Raw genomic sequence first — 17,293 nt, 5'->3', positions numbered from 1 at the left:
ACGTATGTGTTAGGTGGGAAGAGTCTGATAGGTACGGGCAGAGAGAGGGATCTTGGGGTGATAGTATCTGAGGATTTGAAGGCGACGAAACAGTGTGACAAGGCGGTGGCCATAGCTAGAAGGTTGTTGGGCTGTATAGAGAGAGGTGTGACCAGCAGAAGAAAGGGGGTGTTGATGCCCCTGTATAAGTCGTTGGTGAGGCCCCACCTGGAGTATTGTGTTCAGTTTTGAAGGCCGTATCTTGTTAAGGATGTAAAAAGAATTGAAGCGGTGCAAAGAAAAGCTATGAAAATGGTATGGGATTTGCGTTACAAGACGTATGAGGAGAGACTTGCTGAACTAAACATGTATACTCTGGAGGAAAGGAGAAACAGGGGTGATATGATACAGACGTTCAAATATTTGAAAGGTATTAATCCGCAAACAAACCTTTTCCGGAGATGGGAAGGTGGTAGAACGAGAGGACATGAAATGAGATTGAAGGGGGGCAGACTCAAGAAAAATGTCAGGAAGTATTTTTTCACGGAGAGAGTAGTGGATGCTTGGAATGCCCTCCCGCGGGAGGTGGTGGAAATGAAAACGGTAACGGAATTCAAACATGCGTGGGATAAGCAAAAAGGAATCCTGTGCCGAAGGAATGGATCCTCAGGAGCTTAGTCAAGATTGGGAGGCGGGGCTGGTGGTTGGGAGGCGGGGATAGTGCTGGGCAGACTTATACGGTCTGTGTCAGAGCCGGTGGTTGGGAGGAGGGGCTGGTGGTTGGGAGGCGGGGATAGTGCTGGGGAGACTTATATGGTCTGTGCCCTTGAAGAGCACAGGTACAAATCAAAGTAGGGTATACACAAAAAGCAGCAAATATGAGTTATCTTGGTTGGGCAGACTGGATGGACCGTGCAGGTCTTTTTCTGGCGTCATCTACTATGTTACTATGTATAGGGTTCCTGGAGATAAGAGTGGGAATTGATGAACTATAGTATGGCAGCTGTTTCCAGCTGGATTGGTGAGGTTTTTCTTACTGCTGCAGAGGTATGACCTTCTTCCTGCTTGTTTAAATCTTCCTAGGTCTCAGAGGATTTGTCATTGGCTTGTGTTTAACTCGACCCAATGGTAGGCTTTGTCCCCTTGAATTTTCTCAAGTTGCTGCTTCACTGCAATTTAAGTGATTTGGGTCAAAGCTTCCCTGTAGATACCAGGATTGGCTGATGCTCTTTCAGCAGACCTTTTGGGAGCTTGACAATCCAGATGCACTTGATGGCCTGCTCCATTCCAGATCCCTGAAATGGAGATAACCGTTCCAACCTGCAGTATTCCTTGGGGGTCCTGCTACTAGAGGTTCAACTGGGTCATTCAAACCACATGTTCTTTCCTCTCAAGCTCCATTCTTCCCTGCCTGTGCTTTTGGAAGGCAACCCCTGTGAAGTGTTTTATGCCTCTTATGTTGGTTGGGCCATCTATAACATTTTACAGAAGTAGATGAATCGGTACTATTTAATCCCAGTGATTTGTTTCTTCACTGACCTGATGAAGAGAGAATAACTCTCAAACTTTTATCATAGAGAAGATAATCCAATAAAAAGGTGTCACCTACAACTTATCTAAGAGGCCCTTTTACTATGCCGCAGTAAAAAGTGCCCTATGGTAGTTCGAGCACATCTTTTGGGTATACACTGGGCCATTTTTACCGCATCTAGGAAAAAGGGCCTTTTTTTAAGGGGCTGGAAAATGGACGTGAGCTAAAATTGAAACCAGCTCAAGTCTAATTTCAGCCTGAGACCTTACTGCCACCCATTGACCTAGCGGTAAGGTCTCACGCGCTACCCGGATTGTAAGCATGCAGCACACGCCAACTGCCATTTACTACTGGGTAGGCGCCCCATGGTAGAAAATAGAAAATATTTTCTACTGTGTGTTTTTGGCACGCGTCAAATTTGGAAATACAGCCCAGGGCATGCTGTAGCCGGGTGGTAATGCCAATTTGGCATGCGCTGGATGCACATAGGCCCTTACACGCCTTTGTAAAAGGGCCCCTAAGTGAACAAACATGGCAACCACAGTTCTATGCAGAAGAAACTCAGGATGGAATTTCCTCTTCTTTTACTTATCAATAGAAATCAAACAAAATAAAACATGGAAAAGAAAATAAGATGATACCTTTTTTATTGGACATAATACATTTCTTGATTAGCTTTCGAAGGTCGCCCTTCTTCCTCAGATCGGAAATAAGCAAATGTGCTAGCTGACAGTGTATATAAGTGAAAACATTCAAGCATTACTATGACAGTCTGACAGGGTGGGAGGATGGGGGTGGGTAGGAGGTATGCATGGGGACATCAAAGCATATCATTGATATTCTAACAGGATGGGTGTGGATAGTATTTAATTTCAGTGGTTTGAATGTGTGTGTATGAATACCCTGGCTGAAATGTTAGAGAATGAGAACTGATAAATAGTATGAATTTTTATATGTGCTTTTAGGATTGTTAAACTTGAAATTAAGCACTGTATGCTGCAGTGTGTTCATTTGAATTCATGGTTTTTTTTTATTCAACATGTTCTGTATTGCATTGCTTTGTTACAGATGCTTATACATGAATACATGTTTTTAAAAGTTTTGATTTATTGGTTTTAATGAATTTGCATACTGGAACTCTGCAACTGCTAGTTGATTAAAATAACTATAACATTTAAACCCTTAAAGTGCACAGCATTAAACAGTAACCTCATTAATGGAAATAAATGAATTGTTGTGCACAGGTGTTCATATAACTTTTCACTCACAGAGCAGTAAGTAGCATTCAGTACTGGATATACAGTAAGCTTAGGTGACTATAAAAGAAAATATTTTACTTACATGTCATTTGTATTGCCTTTATGCTTGTCTAATATCCTTATGCTGTGATAAATGAATCTTCAGGGATGAGACCAGGAATGGAAGGGTGAGACTTTTAGCACCCCTTTTTCCCTTCACTTGTTTCTGAGATGTTGCTTTTCTGTTCGATTTATTACAGACAACGTGGAAGATGAGTTTGAACTGTCCACTGTGTGCCATCGTCCTGAGGGCCTAGAGCAACTAGAGGAGCAAACCAAATTCACCAAAAAGGAACTGCAGGTCCTATATCGAGGCTTTAAAAATGTGAGTGCCATTCACATTCAATAATGATTAAGTTTGTTGACTAGGAAAGCCATATTAACACAGTCCTCTGGTTTTCACCTGGGTCCAGGATGCAGAAGAAAATAAAGCCAGTTGCTCTTGGAACCAGCAGTATGACAAAATGTAGGTTTTCTTGTATCATAATCCAGTGCTCTGACCCTTAGACCACAGCTTCTCTCTATCTGTTGAAAACATATAGAGGGCACTTCTATATCCTGGCTTCAAAATGTGGGCTACACAAAACCCAACAAAGTGAACGATGGTGGCAGAAGATCTTTCTTCAGTGGAAAGGATCTGACACGGACCATGTTTCAGCTCTAAGGTCTATGTCAGGGGTCTGCGATTTCACACTAAAATACAGCATCAAGTGAGATGAGATTCAGGTATCAGAATGTCTGCATTGCCAAACATCTGCTCCTGCCAACATTAAGCTTTTTAAAGACTTTGAGCTTTGTTTTGATCACCTATAAATGGATGCTATATTTTAATGTGAAGTCGCAGACTCCTGATGCAAGCCTTAGAGCCAAAACACGGTCCATGTCGGGTCCTTTCCATTGAATAAAGATCTTCTGCCACCATCGTTCACTTTACTGTGTATTGTGTATCCTTCATGTTCTGCGGAGTGAGCTCTCCTTGATTTTGTTACTTTCAAGATGAAGGCCCCATAATGGGGCATGCATAGCTCCAATTTTCTAACGGCATTTAGGCACACCTAAGCCTTTATAAATACTAGCTCAAAGCTCCATTGGTGCTCCAAACTGTAGGCACACCCACTTATGGCAGTTCAGTGGCTAGTGTAAATTGGCACACCTAAGTGCACTGTGTAATGTGCATTTAAGCGTATCCTATATAATAATTTGCACCTCCATTGTTCCATGTCTGGCTGCGTGGGTTCGTAACATCTCCTGGCTGCCTGGGTTTGTAACATCTCCTGACGTCAGCCAGCCTCCAGCATTCCATTCCCCCTCACTGTCCCACCCTCATATCAAGACATAATGACGTCAGAGGGCGGAACAGTGAGAGGGAAGGGAACGCTGGAGGCGAGCTGACGTCAGGAGGGATGTTACGAACGGAATGGAAGCCAGCGCCAGCCAGCCAGAGAACGTTCAAGTACAAATCGAGGGGAGGAGAGAATCGCGGTACATCGAGAGGAGGGAGGAAGGAAGGGAAGAGGAGGGCAGGGCAGAGGAGAATTGATGGACATGGATGGGATGGGAGCACAGTAGAGGAGAGAATCCCGGGTCATGGATGGGAGTGCAGGGCAGGGAAGAGAGAAAAAAAAAAGCTTACATGATAGCCTTCCTAGGGCCCATTTCATTGTTGAGGAAACGGGCATGGTTCCACTAGTATTCTATAAGTTGCACCCCATAACCTGCCTATGCTCCGCCCATATGAATGCCCCCTCCCAGTTATGCACTAAGCAACTTTGATGTGTACTTTATAGAATAGTGCCTAGCGCTTACACATATCAATGGCAATTATTGGCACCTCTGACACACCATAGAATAAGGGGGATAATGGCAAATCAGTATGGAACCTCAGTTTTAAAACAGGAAATATACCACTGATAGAATTACACTAATTTTCCAGTCTGATATACATGTGAGAAACAGGGAGGGTTTGCATTTTTATGTATGTTTTGTATTTTTATAATCAATAAAATATCATGAAAAAAAAGTAATTCTGCTATACTGAGTTACATGCCCTGGATAGTCTCTAGGGATTTATTGGACTAGTCAAACAGCTACTTCAGTGTAGAAAAGGAGGCAGATAAGGACCACAAAGCTCATCTAGTCTGACTATTCTTGCTACAATACTTCAAAACCTACCACTTCACAGACTTGGAGTCCCACATTCTAATGTCTACAGATCTTCTTAAATTCTGCTACTATTCTAGCCTCCATCACCTCCATTAAGAGGCTTTTCCATGTATCTTTCACTCTTTCTGTGAACAGATATTTTCTGTGACTCTATTCCTATTAAAGCAGTTCAGAGAAAAGTGACAAAAATGGTATGGGGTTTGTACCACAAGACATATGAGAAGAGATTTGATGACCTAATGATGTATACCCTGGAGGAAAGGAGAGATAGGGATGATATGATACAAGCATTCAAATATTTGAAAGGTATTACTATACAAAAATTATTTTTTAGAGATGGGAAGGCGATAGAACTAGAAGACATGAATAAGGTTGCAGGAGGGCCAACACACGAATAACGTTGGGAAGTACTTTTCTACAAACTTAATGGTGCTTAGATGACAACTCTAGTAACTGGGAAATAAAACCAATGCCAGACAGACTTATACGGATGTACCCTGATCATGGCTGGACAGATCTGGATAGGCTGGAGTGGAGCTTCGATGGGCGCTCCAATAGTTGGGGAACAAGGCCAGTGCCAGACAGACTTCTACAATCTGTGCTCTAAAAATGACAAGGACAAATCAAGATCAAGTATGCATATGTAATCATATCATACCATATGCTATGAATTTATCTTGTTGGGTAGACTAGTCTTTATCTACCGTCATCTACTATGTTACTGCACGTTACTTTTCAGCCATCTATCATGACACTTTAACCTAAAACTTTCTTTCAACTGAAGAAATTCCTTGTGCTTTAATATTTTTCCAGTACTCAAACATCTATATCAACACTCACCCCAGCCCCCACCTCATTTCTAAAGTATACATATTTAGTCCTGAGCTCTGATTTACATAAGTACATAAGTATTGCCATACTGGGAAAGACCAAAGGTCCATCAAGCCCAGCATCCTGTTTCCAACAGTGGCCAATCCAGATCACAAATACCTGGCAAGATCCCAAAAAGTACAAAACATTTTATATTGCTTATCCCAGAAATAGTGGATTTTCCCCAAGTCCTTTTAATAACAGTCTATGGACTTTTCCTTTAGGAAGCCGTCCAAACCTTTTTTAAACTTCGCTAAGCTAACCACCTTTACCACATTCTCTGGCAACGAATTCCAGAGTTTAATTACACGTTGAGTTTATGGTATAGACTCCACTTTGGTAGCTCTTCTCTAGAATGTCTCTAATTTGGCTTTATTCATTGGAGATATGATCTTCAGAACTGGACACTGTGTTCCAGTTTAGGTGTCACAGACGACTTTTATAAAGGAATTTAACCACCTCCTTTTCCTACTGGTAATACCATCCCTTCTGCACTCCAGAATTCTTTCAGCTGTCTGCACTGCTTTCATACACTAGTTTGTTACCTTATATTTATCATATATGATCACCCTGAAATTTGTCTCCTTATCTGTACAATACTTTCTTTCCCCCTATAATCAAGCAGTGCTGCCTTGGATTTCTGCACCCTAAATGCATGGCTTTACACTTTTTCATTTTTATCTTTAGTTAGTGAACCCCTGACATTTTCTCAAATTTTCTTAGCTCCCTCTTTATTTTTCCTGAGCCATCTAGTTTCCACCTTATGGCAGATCTATGCATCATCTGTAAAAAGACACACCCAAAAATCCCATACAGTTGCTGGAATATAAATGTCTAAACACTCTAAAGTTTATTTTAATATAACCTCAGTAATCGCTATCAAAAGTAAATAAGTAGTGTGGTGAGCAATATTTAATCATCGGTCATAGAAAAATACTCCTTTTCTTAAGTAAAAATGTACATTAACCCTTTGAATATGATTTAATACTAAGGGGTCCTTTTACTAAGCCATGCAAAAAAGTGGTCAGCGGTAGGTTTAACGCATGGGTTTCCCGTGTGCTCCAGACACTTTTTAGCATGGCTCTAAAATGGCAGAATTTTTATTTCCAAATTAGTGAGTGGTCATTTCTGCCTGAGCCTTACCGCCGCCTATATAGTAGGCAGTAAGGGCTCACATGTTACTCATGCAGTAATTCGGCAGCATGCGTCAATGTGCCCGCGTTGCCCAATTACCACTGGGAACACCTACTCCCCACCCCCACCCCCCCATACTAGAAAATAAAACTAACATGGAAAATAGCATGCGGCAAACTCAGGGCGCCTGGGTTCGCCTGGCGGTACTGCTATTATGCCGCACGCTACCCATGAGGTAGCCCTACTGCCACTTTCTAGAAAAGCCCCTATATTTTCTAATCTGGTGATATATAAATTCTGATATTTGGGGTTGGATTTCCTTTTGTGATGTAATAGTAAAACATGAACAGAATTTTTTAGGTGTTTTAGGGCCAGAATTGTACAGAGAAGAAAATGTTTAAGGCTTGATTCTTGGAAGTTTTTTTGTCCCACAGATGGAATTAGAGGGGAAAAAATCCTCACAGCAGATATGTTTGAGTGAGAGCATTTATGCACTGTAGGAGATAATTCTGGGAGCCTAACTTATGAAAGCACATACATGCATATGTAATAGGAATCTCCCTAGGTGGGTCGAGGTTTGCCCCAGAGACCCTACAGAAGTATTTGTAAAAGGGCACCTGTTGCTTTAAACTGGAGGGAACCTCACAAGCTCTGCAAACCAGGTCAAAACCTAAACAAAAGTTTCTGATGGATAGGCAGAGATGAAACTCAAGGCTATAACTGGCAAGGCAAAAAGGCAAAGGAATGCAAAAAGTAAATTTTAGTAAATCATCCTTATTATTCAATACTGTTACCTGGCTAGCTTTGGACAGCTTTTTTTGCTATGCTGTGTTATCCAGATAGTGCTGAATGTTGCCTGACTCCAGGTAATGCCCAGTTCCACCCCGGTGCTATTCAGATAGCTTGGGGTGGTCTGCAGAGATTTTTAGCAGCATTATCTGGATAATGCCATTGAAAATCCAAGTATGACCCCAGACAGTGGTTCTTATCCGGGTAGTAGGTACCCCTATACCCCACCTTGACCCCTGACCCCTAACAGTAGTACTGCAAGACTACCGCTAGAGATCACCTTGACTAGGGATTGCTAGTGCCCTGGAACCCCTAGACCACCAGGGGTTCTAAGAGGTAGGCCTAGGGAAACCCAACAGAAGTGTGGAGGTTTTCATGGGGGGAGGGGACTTTTCAGGGAGGTGGTTTCTACAGGTGGGGGTTCTTCAGGGTAGTCATTTTGGAGCGGTCTGTGTGTGGGGTGTCTTCAGGGGAGGGGAGGGAGAAGTACTCTTTAACTTTGGAAAGCTCTAGTCCCTCTAAGAAGCCTCCCTAGGAGCATCAGGCCATAGGATAGCCTTCTTTAAACTGATGTTATTATTCCAGTAGTAATGGTGCTTGTGGTGTTCACTGCAAATTGCATTATTTGATTTACATAATAATGAGGTGTTCTGCATGCATTTGCAACCTTTGCATCTCATTATTATATTTCCTGTGGTGACTTAAGGAAGGTGCATTATATTAATATGTAATGCACAATATTGTCTTTTACTGTGATTTAAGAGGCAAATATTATGCATTATTGCCTTAATTCACATTAGTAACTACTCCCCTAAATGGCCAGATTATTAGGTTATTGTGACCTGAATTGAGACAGGTTGGAAGCAGTGGTAAAATGTATCCATTTAGCAGCAATATTATCCTGCCACTAATCTAAATGGATAGTGCTGCTCTACACTCATATTCAGAGCCACTACCAATAGGGATAGTGACGCTGAATATCCGTATGATGTTGAGCACTTAATGTAGTATGGTACCATACCAGATAAAAAATGTATCTTATATCTGTATTTATACCTATATAAAGAAAAGGCTTTCCCTGTGTTTCTAAGACAGCAACAGTTTTAATAACTAACTAGTTTAAAATGCCTTGTCCTCCGTCACTTTTTCTTGCGTTTAAACTTGAGAGTCAGGAATGGATTATGGTGCTGTCCTCACCTATAATTCTGCTCCAGCAATGCAGTCCTTCTGCTAGTCACAGGTCCTGTTCTGTCAGGACATTCATGCTGGTGGCGGGGCTGTGAACACAGACTTTTGTCGCTACCTGCATTACATTGCATTATTAGAAGTGAGGATTGCATAGCTGGAGCTGAGGTCTGGCAGGATCAGCTCAAGGCATGAGCCAGGTGAGGTACTGGCTGAGGAGGCTTTGCAAGGTCACTGAAATCACCACCTGTTTAAACGCAGAAACAGCTACTTCCTGTTCTCGCATTTAAACCTGGGGCGCAGTGACGTAGCCACAGGTGGGCCTGGGTGGGCCAGGGCCCACCCACTTAGGGCTCAGGCCCACCCAACAGTAGCACATGTTTAGCGGTAGCTGATGGAGATCCCAAGCTCTGTCAGCTGAAGACTTTCCCCTGATAGTAACAAAATTCTACTCTCCACAATACTGGCACCTGCGCATGCTCAGTTTTCAGCGCATGCCTGCTGCAGACTGCCAAGGTGGAATTTTCCTGCCAGCTGAGATATTTTTAGATGGGAGTGGAGGGGGGGAGAACATTTGGTGCCCACCCACTTCTTAACTAGGCCCACCCAAAATCTGTTTTCTGGCTACGCCCCTGCTGGGGCGGAACCAGCAGCCAGGCGTGAAGAGTAAAGTGACATGATCTTATCGCTGTAAAAGAGCAGGTAAAGGTGATGCTGGTGAGGGCAGAGGAAGTGGGCACCGATGCAAGCAGGGAGAGGGGAAACACTGATTTGGGGGGGGGAGGAGAGGAAGCACTGATTCAGATGAGGGGGAGGCAGAGCAAAAGTGTCTCAGGGCATCACAATTACTTGAGCCAGCACATAAGTCTGGGGAACCTCTGGCATAGGAAGGAAAGACAATTTTCCACCACCACCCCCCAAACTTTGCAGTCCTAGGCACAAGCCTAATAGGCCTGCATTACCTGCTGTACACTGCCTTGGGCAAATCTGTTAATAAATCCCAATAAATAATGCTAAACCTATTGAGAATTTAATATCTGATTTCTTGCAGTGAGAAAAAAGATCACAAAGACATTGCCCTGCTGGAATCCTTTTTTGAACAAGAGGGAGGTGGTGAGATCTCCAGCCAGCATTTTCTTTTTTAGGAACAGAAAGCATGGGAGGGGAATCCTGATGCCAGAGTGGAGGAGTGGCCTAGTGGTTAGGGTGGTGGACTTTGGTCCTGGGGAACTGAGTTCGATTCCCACTTCAGGCACAGGCAGCTCCTTGTGACTCTGGGCATGTCACTTAACCCTCCATTGCCCCATGTAAGCCTCATTGAGCCTGCCATGAGTGGGAAAGCACAGGGTACAAATGTAATAAAAATAAATAAATTCCAAATATAAGGGCTTTTAAAGGGCAGTAGGGCTACCACACAGCAAAACAGCACTACCGCTGGGTGCGCCTAGGTGCCCTGCAGTATTTCTGCTCTTGCAATGCGCTGTTTCTCACACTAGAAAATAAAAATTATTTTCTAGGGTGGGAAGAAGGCAGCGTACAGCCATTGCTGTGCGCTGTCCGGTTACCTCCAGATTAGCACATAAGCCCTTACTACCACGTAAATAGGTGGCAGTAAGGGCTCAGACATTAATGACCACGCGCTAATTGTGAAATTATCACACAGTCATTAAGGATGCTAAGTGAAAAAAAAAGCTTCTTACGGCCACTGTAAAAAGTGGCCTTGATGCGTAGCGATTCCATGCGCCAACAGTACCGTAGGCCACTTTTTACTGCGGCTCTGTAAAAGGATCCCTTAGAGTTGGAATGGAAAGTGGAAAGGAAACGGCTGCTGCAGGGATATTTTTCTTCAAGTGTCGGAAGGGAGGTAGGCAAGAAAGACCTGTTGGTCTGGGACCATTATTTTAAATTTAAAGAGTAGAAAGAAAGGAAGAGGTTGGGCTGCTGCAGTGACATTTTTCTTTTATTTGAAGAGGTGGGAGAGAGAGTAGCTGGAAAATGTTGAACTGCTTTTGCAGCTCCTAAATTTGGCTGGCTAAGTTTGGTGGCTAGCACTGAAAATCATCTCCAGACACCTAACTTTCTCCATCCAACCTAACCCTGCTCCCAGCATCACCCAGAATCTGACCAGTTAATTTTAGCTGCCTGGTAAAATGTAGGTGGTTAAATTAAGACAGTTAGCCCTGTCAGTTGTCAAAGGTTTTAATCTCACTAGCTAAGTCCTTACATAGCTGTTTAGATCTCTTTTGAATATTGATCTGAATGCTAGTAAACCCAGGTATTTCCTAATGTAGGATGGCCTTTTTATTATCACGAAAAATGATGGAGCTGCAGAATACTTACTTTTAAGAGCTATATTATTTTGCATATGAAAACTATGCCATGCATGCACCTTTACATACTTTCTGTACTTCACACAGATGGGTACAGTTGTGCTTTAATGCTTATTCTGCTATATGTACCTCAAGAAATTTGTCTATAAAGTTTAAAATAAAAAAAAGTTCATCTATTGATACCGGAAAAAAAGCACACAAACTAAAGGATAGTACTCCCTGTAAATCATGAAGCCACTGACCAATCTCTTCCCATCAGTTTGCTGTAGACATTTATTACTTCTATTTGAGGTGGTTGTGTGGGAAATAGAAATTGAGATTCACAGAACATTAAACTTGTTTTTTCATCTCTGTGTTGCTGATTGTTCTTGACATACTCATTAGAAATGCGTTTGTCTGGAATTGGCGATGGCAAAGACAGAAAATAAAATGTAGCCGCCTTCCACTAACCCACAATACCCCATCTAATTCATTGAAGGAACCTGGACCCAAGCCTCCTCTTCAGCTAGCCTCTATTTGTGAACTGTCCATTCCTGCTGATTTTCTATTTTCACTGCTGACGAAGGAGACTGGTATTTTGTCTGTCTTGACATGTGAAGCCAAAGTCTGACATCCGCTTGTGTACATCACTCTAGTTTTCAAAACACAAGGCCTAAACTAGTGCCAAATTTAAGCATTAGTAAACACCTACATTGGTTTCAGATTACTCAGTCTGCAGTGTAGATTTTTTTTTCATGTGTGGATATTTTCTAACCACTCTCTTCCTATATAATAATTCTCACCTCCAACATTCTGAGGCTGCCTGGAACCATTGTTTCCGCTGGAGGTGGTGTCCTTCGTGTAGTAGATAATAGTGATGTCACACAACCCACACCAGATTGGCCAGTAGAAGGGAGAGGGGCGGAGCCACGATACAGGGAGCAGCGAATCAGCACAACACTGGGAATGCACAGCAGCAGGAACAGAAGCCTCTCTCACACAGTTACTCTCACATACACTCTCTCAAACATACACACTCAGAGGAAAACCTTGCTAGCACCCGTTTCCTTTCAAACAGAAACGGGCCTTTTTTACTAGTAATACATAAGAATTCTACAACAACATGAAATGTGAGAAAAACCTTTTGAAATTAAAAGACATGGGTATCAAGAATCAATCGAAAAGAAAAAAACAGAAAGGAAATGGAATAGAATTTTATTAATGCCAACCACTTCTACAAAAAGGGGGAGGCAAACATAAGTATCAAATTTATGTATTTATTTACACTGGCTTGATATACTACCAATTATATATTTTTTTAAAAAGCAGTAAAGCCGTTTATAAACAAGGATCAGTTCAATGGACCAATCCAACAAGGAAAAGAAGTACCACGGTGAAGTACAGAAGAGGAGGATAGAATGGCCATTAGAAAGGGGAAAGCAAGTAGAGTGCAGTCAAGAAAATGTTTGAGTGTTAAAGATCTGGCAGAAACGCCAAATCTGCTTTTTCAATGTCAGGTTGGAGGATTCCAATTTGATTGCCAGTCATAACGTGTTCCATGGTTTAGGACCAGCATAGCTGAAAGCTGTTTCACGTGTAATATCTGAGCATAGGCAGCAGGATGGAGGGAGGTACAGGGGAGCATTTTGTGATGATCATTGCATCCATGTTGGGTGTAAGTAACCGACAGATTTGAAATGTAGTCTGGGGTGTAAAGGAAATGACCTTTGTGGCCAAGTTGAGAAGTTTGAACTGAATACTTGCAGAGACTGGAAGCAACGGGGAAATGTGCTCAAAGTGACAAGCATTGTGAAGCAGTTTAACCACAGTTGATTGAATTAGTTGTAAATACTTGTAGATGATAGTAGTAATCCTGAGTATAGTGCATTGCAGTAATCCAGATGTGTAATAAAATCAACATTCAATACAGGTCAGAGACAGAAACAATTTTACGGAGTGAACTTCTTTGTAATGCAAAGAAAGAGGAGCACAAGAACCTTTTAAAGGTTAATCTATTGTTGAAAATAACACCTAAGATTTTAAAAAGTGAAAGTGAGAGACTGACCCTAGATAGAGGGACCAGAAGGAACCGGTGTATAAGGATTGGGCAAATATATAACTTCACATTTAGATATGTTAAGAAAAAGCCTATTATTCCTAAGCCAGGTGGACACTAGATGCAAGCAGGAGTTGAAATCAGTCACATCCGCAGAAGCGATAGTATGGATAATTTGAATGTCATCTACATAGCAGTATGGACTGCAACCCTGGGATTGAATAAGATTAAGTAGAGGGGCAATGAAGTTTTTTGAACAAGGTGGGGACTAGTATTGAGCCCTGAAGTACCCCTTAGGGGTAAAATAGGCAGACAACAATGTGCCATTGTGAGTGAGCTATATGCTATATACTGGCATTGCCTATTTCTGCATGTAAAAACACTTTTATATGTAAAAAGATAAAAGGCTTATAAAATTGCCCTATAGTGGCCAAGGCACATTTTGGTGACATGGCTACATCTAGTTCTTCAATATACTTGTAAAATACTTATGCATTCAAAGCAGAGTAGAAAGGTCCTATGTGTTAAACACATGCATTCCAGGGTGTATAAAGGCCAAACATTACTGGTATAAATAGTGCTAGGTAGAAAAGGCCATGTTTATGAAAGCTTAGGGGATCATTTTCAAAAAAGAAAAAGCATCTCAAAAGCGGCTTAAAATGGCATTTTTCTCTGCAGTGCATCCAAATCACAAGGTGTGTGTTGGGGGTGAGATTTGGGCTTTCCCAAAACATGGATATTTTTCTGCCATAATGGAACAAAGCAAAAACATACAGAGCAAAAAGTTAGACTTTTGGTCTAGACCTGTTTCATTCACGCGTAAGTCACAAAAAGGTGCCCTAAATCAATGTTTCCCAAATCCAGTCCCGGAGTACCCCTTGCTAGTCAGGTTTTCAGGATATCCACAATGAATATGCATGAAAGAGATTTGCATATAATAGAGGCTGTGTATGCAAATCAAGTTCATGCATATTCATTGTGGATATCCTGAAAAACTGACTGGCAAGGGGTACTCTAGGACTGGACTTGGGAAACACTGCCCTAAATGATGAGATGACCACTACAGGGATTAAGGCATGACTCCCCTTTACTCCCCCAGTGGTCACTGACCCCCTCCCACCCTCCAAAGATGTGAAAGAAACAGTATATACCAGCCTCTATGACAGCTTCAGATGTTATGGCCAGACCCATTAGAGCAGCAAGCAGGTCCCTAGAGTAGCCTAGTGGTTGGTGCAGTGGACTGTAGAGAAGGGGACCCAGGCCCATATCCCACTCTAACTGGTACACTTGTGTTGGAAAATTTGAGCCCTACAAAACCCACCAAACACCTATTGTACCTACATAAAGGTGACACCTGCAGGCATAAGGACTGTCGCAGTGGTGTATGGTTGGGTACACTAGGTTTTAGATGGGTTTTGGAGGGCTCACCATACAATATAAGGGGGTAACGGTGAGATGTGTACCTGGGAACTTCTATGTGAAGTCCACTGCAGTGCCCCCTATGGTGCCCCACTGCTCTGCTGGGATGTCTGTGGTGCCAGTCTACTAAGAATGCTACTCCCCCCCCCTCCCAATATATCCCCAATGGCTTGTTTTTGTGCATTTTCCCCTTGGATGTTTTTTTGTACTGAGCACAAAAATGTGTAACAAATGGGCATTTTTGAAACAAAAATGCTATTTTTCTGGTTTGAAAATGGCCATGTTCGCTACTGGGTTTTTGGACTTTTTTCGCAAAACGTCCAAAATCAGATTTAGACTCGTATCAAAAATGTCCATCTTAGTGTACACCAACAGATATGAACATGCACTAAGTACTGCATGGCCCACTTAATTCCTATGAACCATGTGGCACTTAGCTTATGGATAGTAGATGGTATGGATAGGCAGACTGGATGGGCCATATGGTCTTTATCTGCCTTCATTTCTCTCGTTTCTATGTTAATGTCCATTAGCACGCGTTAAGCTTTAGGTAAACATAGCCCAAAGTTCTCTTAGAAGACACACCAGAATGGTTCAAGATAAAAAGAAATTTTATATCAACATTTCAAACTTTGTGTGGGATTTCATCAGTCCAGATTGACATTTTGGCATAAAATTATTTATAATTTAGGAGTTATCCTCTATTTTCTTCTTCCCACAAACAGATTAAAAGTAAAATTAATAATAATTAATTCATAAACTGCCTTTTGCAATGGATGTCATTCCAAGGAGGTTTACAAAATGAAAATCATCAAGCAATGTTTATTTTAACAAATAACTGAAAATATCATAAATCAATATAATATAAATAATCAAAACAAGAAAGGTAAGCAGGAAATTATCTGGAAAATTTCTGTTTATTTGTGTTGGTATTTATCCTCCTCAAACTAATAACGTGTTGGCTTGCTACAAGATATGATGTAGCATAGCATATTTATTTGTATCTTAGAAGCTATGAAAAAAGTATTTTTATGATAGTTAGAAAACCACTTCATCTTTCCAACTAACAAGAAAATACATGTGCATGCATTGGATGCTTGATAACAGACATGAAAAGGTTTGAATTAGTACAAGTTTTCAGCCTGGAAGCAGTCGCACCAATTGTCAAGGCTTCAACCTTAGACACAAAAAAATCCCTCTACAGTGAGCATGTATCGAGGTTCTTGCCCAGTCCTCGGCACAAACCCTAGCCAATCAGGTTTTCAGGATACCCACAATGAATATACATGATATAGATATGCATACAATGGAGGCAGTGCATGCAAATGTTTTGCATGCATATTCTTTCTGGATATCCTGAAAAACCTGACTGGTTAGGCGTGTCCTGTGGAATGGGTTGGGAACCCTGCTCTAGACACTCATGTCATGCTTGTGTCAAAAAGGACTGAAGAATTTACAGACTGAACACCCAGCCCTTTCTAACCTGACTGTGTGGTACGTGAATGGAAGATGTACTCTCAGTTTTTTTGGTATATATTTTTAATATAATTGAATCAGTGGCAGCCCTACCAATAGGGCAACTGAGGCGGGGCCCTCAAGTAGCACACTCCATGGAGCAAGCATCTCCTCCTTCCCTCCTCAACCTTCTCCCTGTGTTTACCTTCTTTTTTCCTTTTCCAAAAGGTGGCAGCAGCAGCCATAGGAGCCAACTTTTCAAAATTATTGGGGTGCTAAGTCCAATGAAATAACCCCTCCTTGGACACATACAAGGAATTTATCAATATTGGGGGTGCTCAAGCACCCACAGCACCCACAGAGTCGGCTCCAATGGCAGCAGCAGCAGTGATTCCCGTAGGCTGGCCTGCCGCTGTCACCGGCCTTCTTCCTACTGCGGCCCACCTCTTGTTTCCTCAGAGGCAGGAACGTAGTAGTGCGAAGAGGCCGATGCTGGCGGGAGGGCAACCTATGTGAATCATTGCCACTACCGCCTTTTGGAAAAGAAAAAAGAATGTAAATGCAGGGAAGATGATTGAGGAGGGAAAGGAGGGACATTCCAGACCACCTGAATTGAATTATCCATATATATAAAAGATGCATGGAAAAAGACATGGCTGGTCTTCACAATCAGTCTACTTTTCACAAGTTCCAGGGTTTGCGCTAATTCAATCCCTTTTGTGTTCAATAGAAAATAATAAGAAAAAATAAACCTTGTCTTGAAATCTTATGTCCTTTTCATAGCAGCAGTAGAACAACGCTTTTGTGGTTCTTTTACAAAGCAGCGCTATCAATTAGCTTGCGCTGAATGCAAAGATGCCCATGGAAATGAATAGACTTCTTCGCATTGAGCGTGCCACTTTGTAAAAGGTGCCCTTCATGTCTTCTCACCTTACTGAAGGAAACAATGATTATTTCCTATTTGTTTTTTTTTTACTTTTGGCAGGAATGTCCTAGTGGTATTGTAAATGAAGAAATTTCAAACAAATTTACTCCCAGTTCTTTCCACAAGGGGGTGAGTATTTATGTAAATTATTTTCTGGGTAGTAATTTCATATGCAACCCC

General features: G+C 41.9%; 1 protein-coding gene across 1 annotated transcript in view; it reads left to right on the top strand.

The window, feature by feature from the left end:
- KCNIP2 (potassium voltage-gated channel interacting protein 2) overlaps positions 1–17,293 on the top strand; it is a 259,164-nt gene that overhangs the window by 194,907 nt on the left and 46,964 nt on the right. Inside the window, 3 exon segments of the mRNA XM_030204787.1 lie at positions 3,009–3,133; positions 17,174–17,198; positions 17,201–17,242. Of these exon segments, the coding sequence (XP_030060647.1) occupies positions 3,009–3,133; positions 17,174–17,198; positions 17,201–17,242 (192 nt within the window).

The sequence above is a fragment of the Microcaecilia unicolor genome, chromosome 5 (assembly GCF_901765095.1).
Source record: "Microcaecilia unicolor chromosome 5, aMicUni1.1, whole genome shotgun sequence".
NCBI lineage: Eukaryota > Metazoa > Chordata > Amphibia > Gymnophiona > Siphonopidae > Microcaecilia > Microcaecilia unicolor.
The sequence above is the reverse complement of the archived record's forward strand: the minus strand, read 5'-3'. Positions and strand labels throughout refer to the sequence as shown.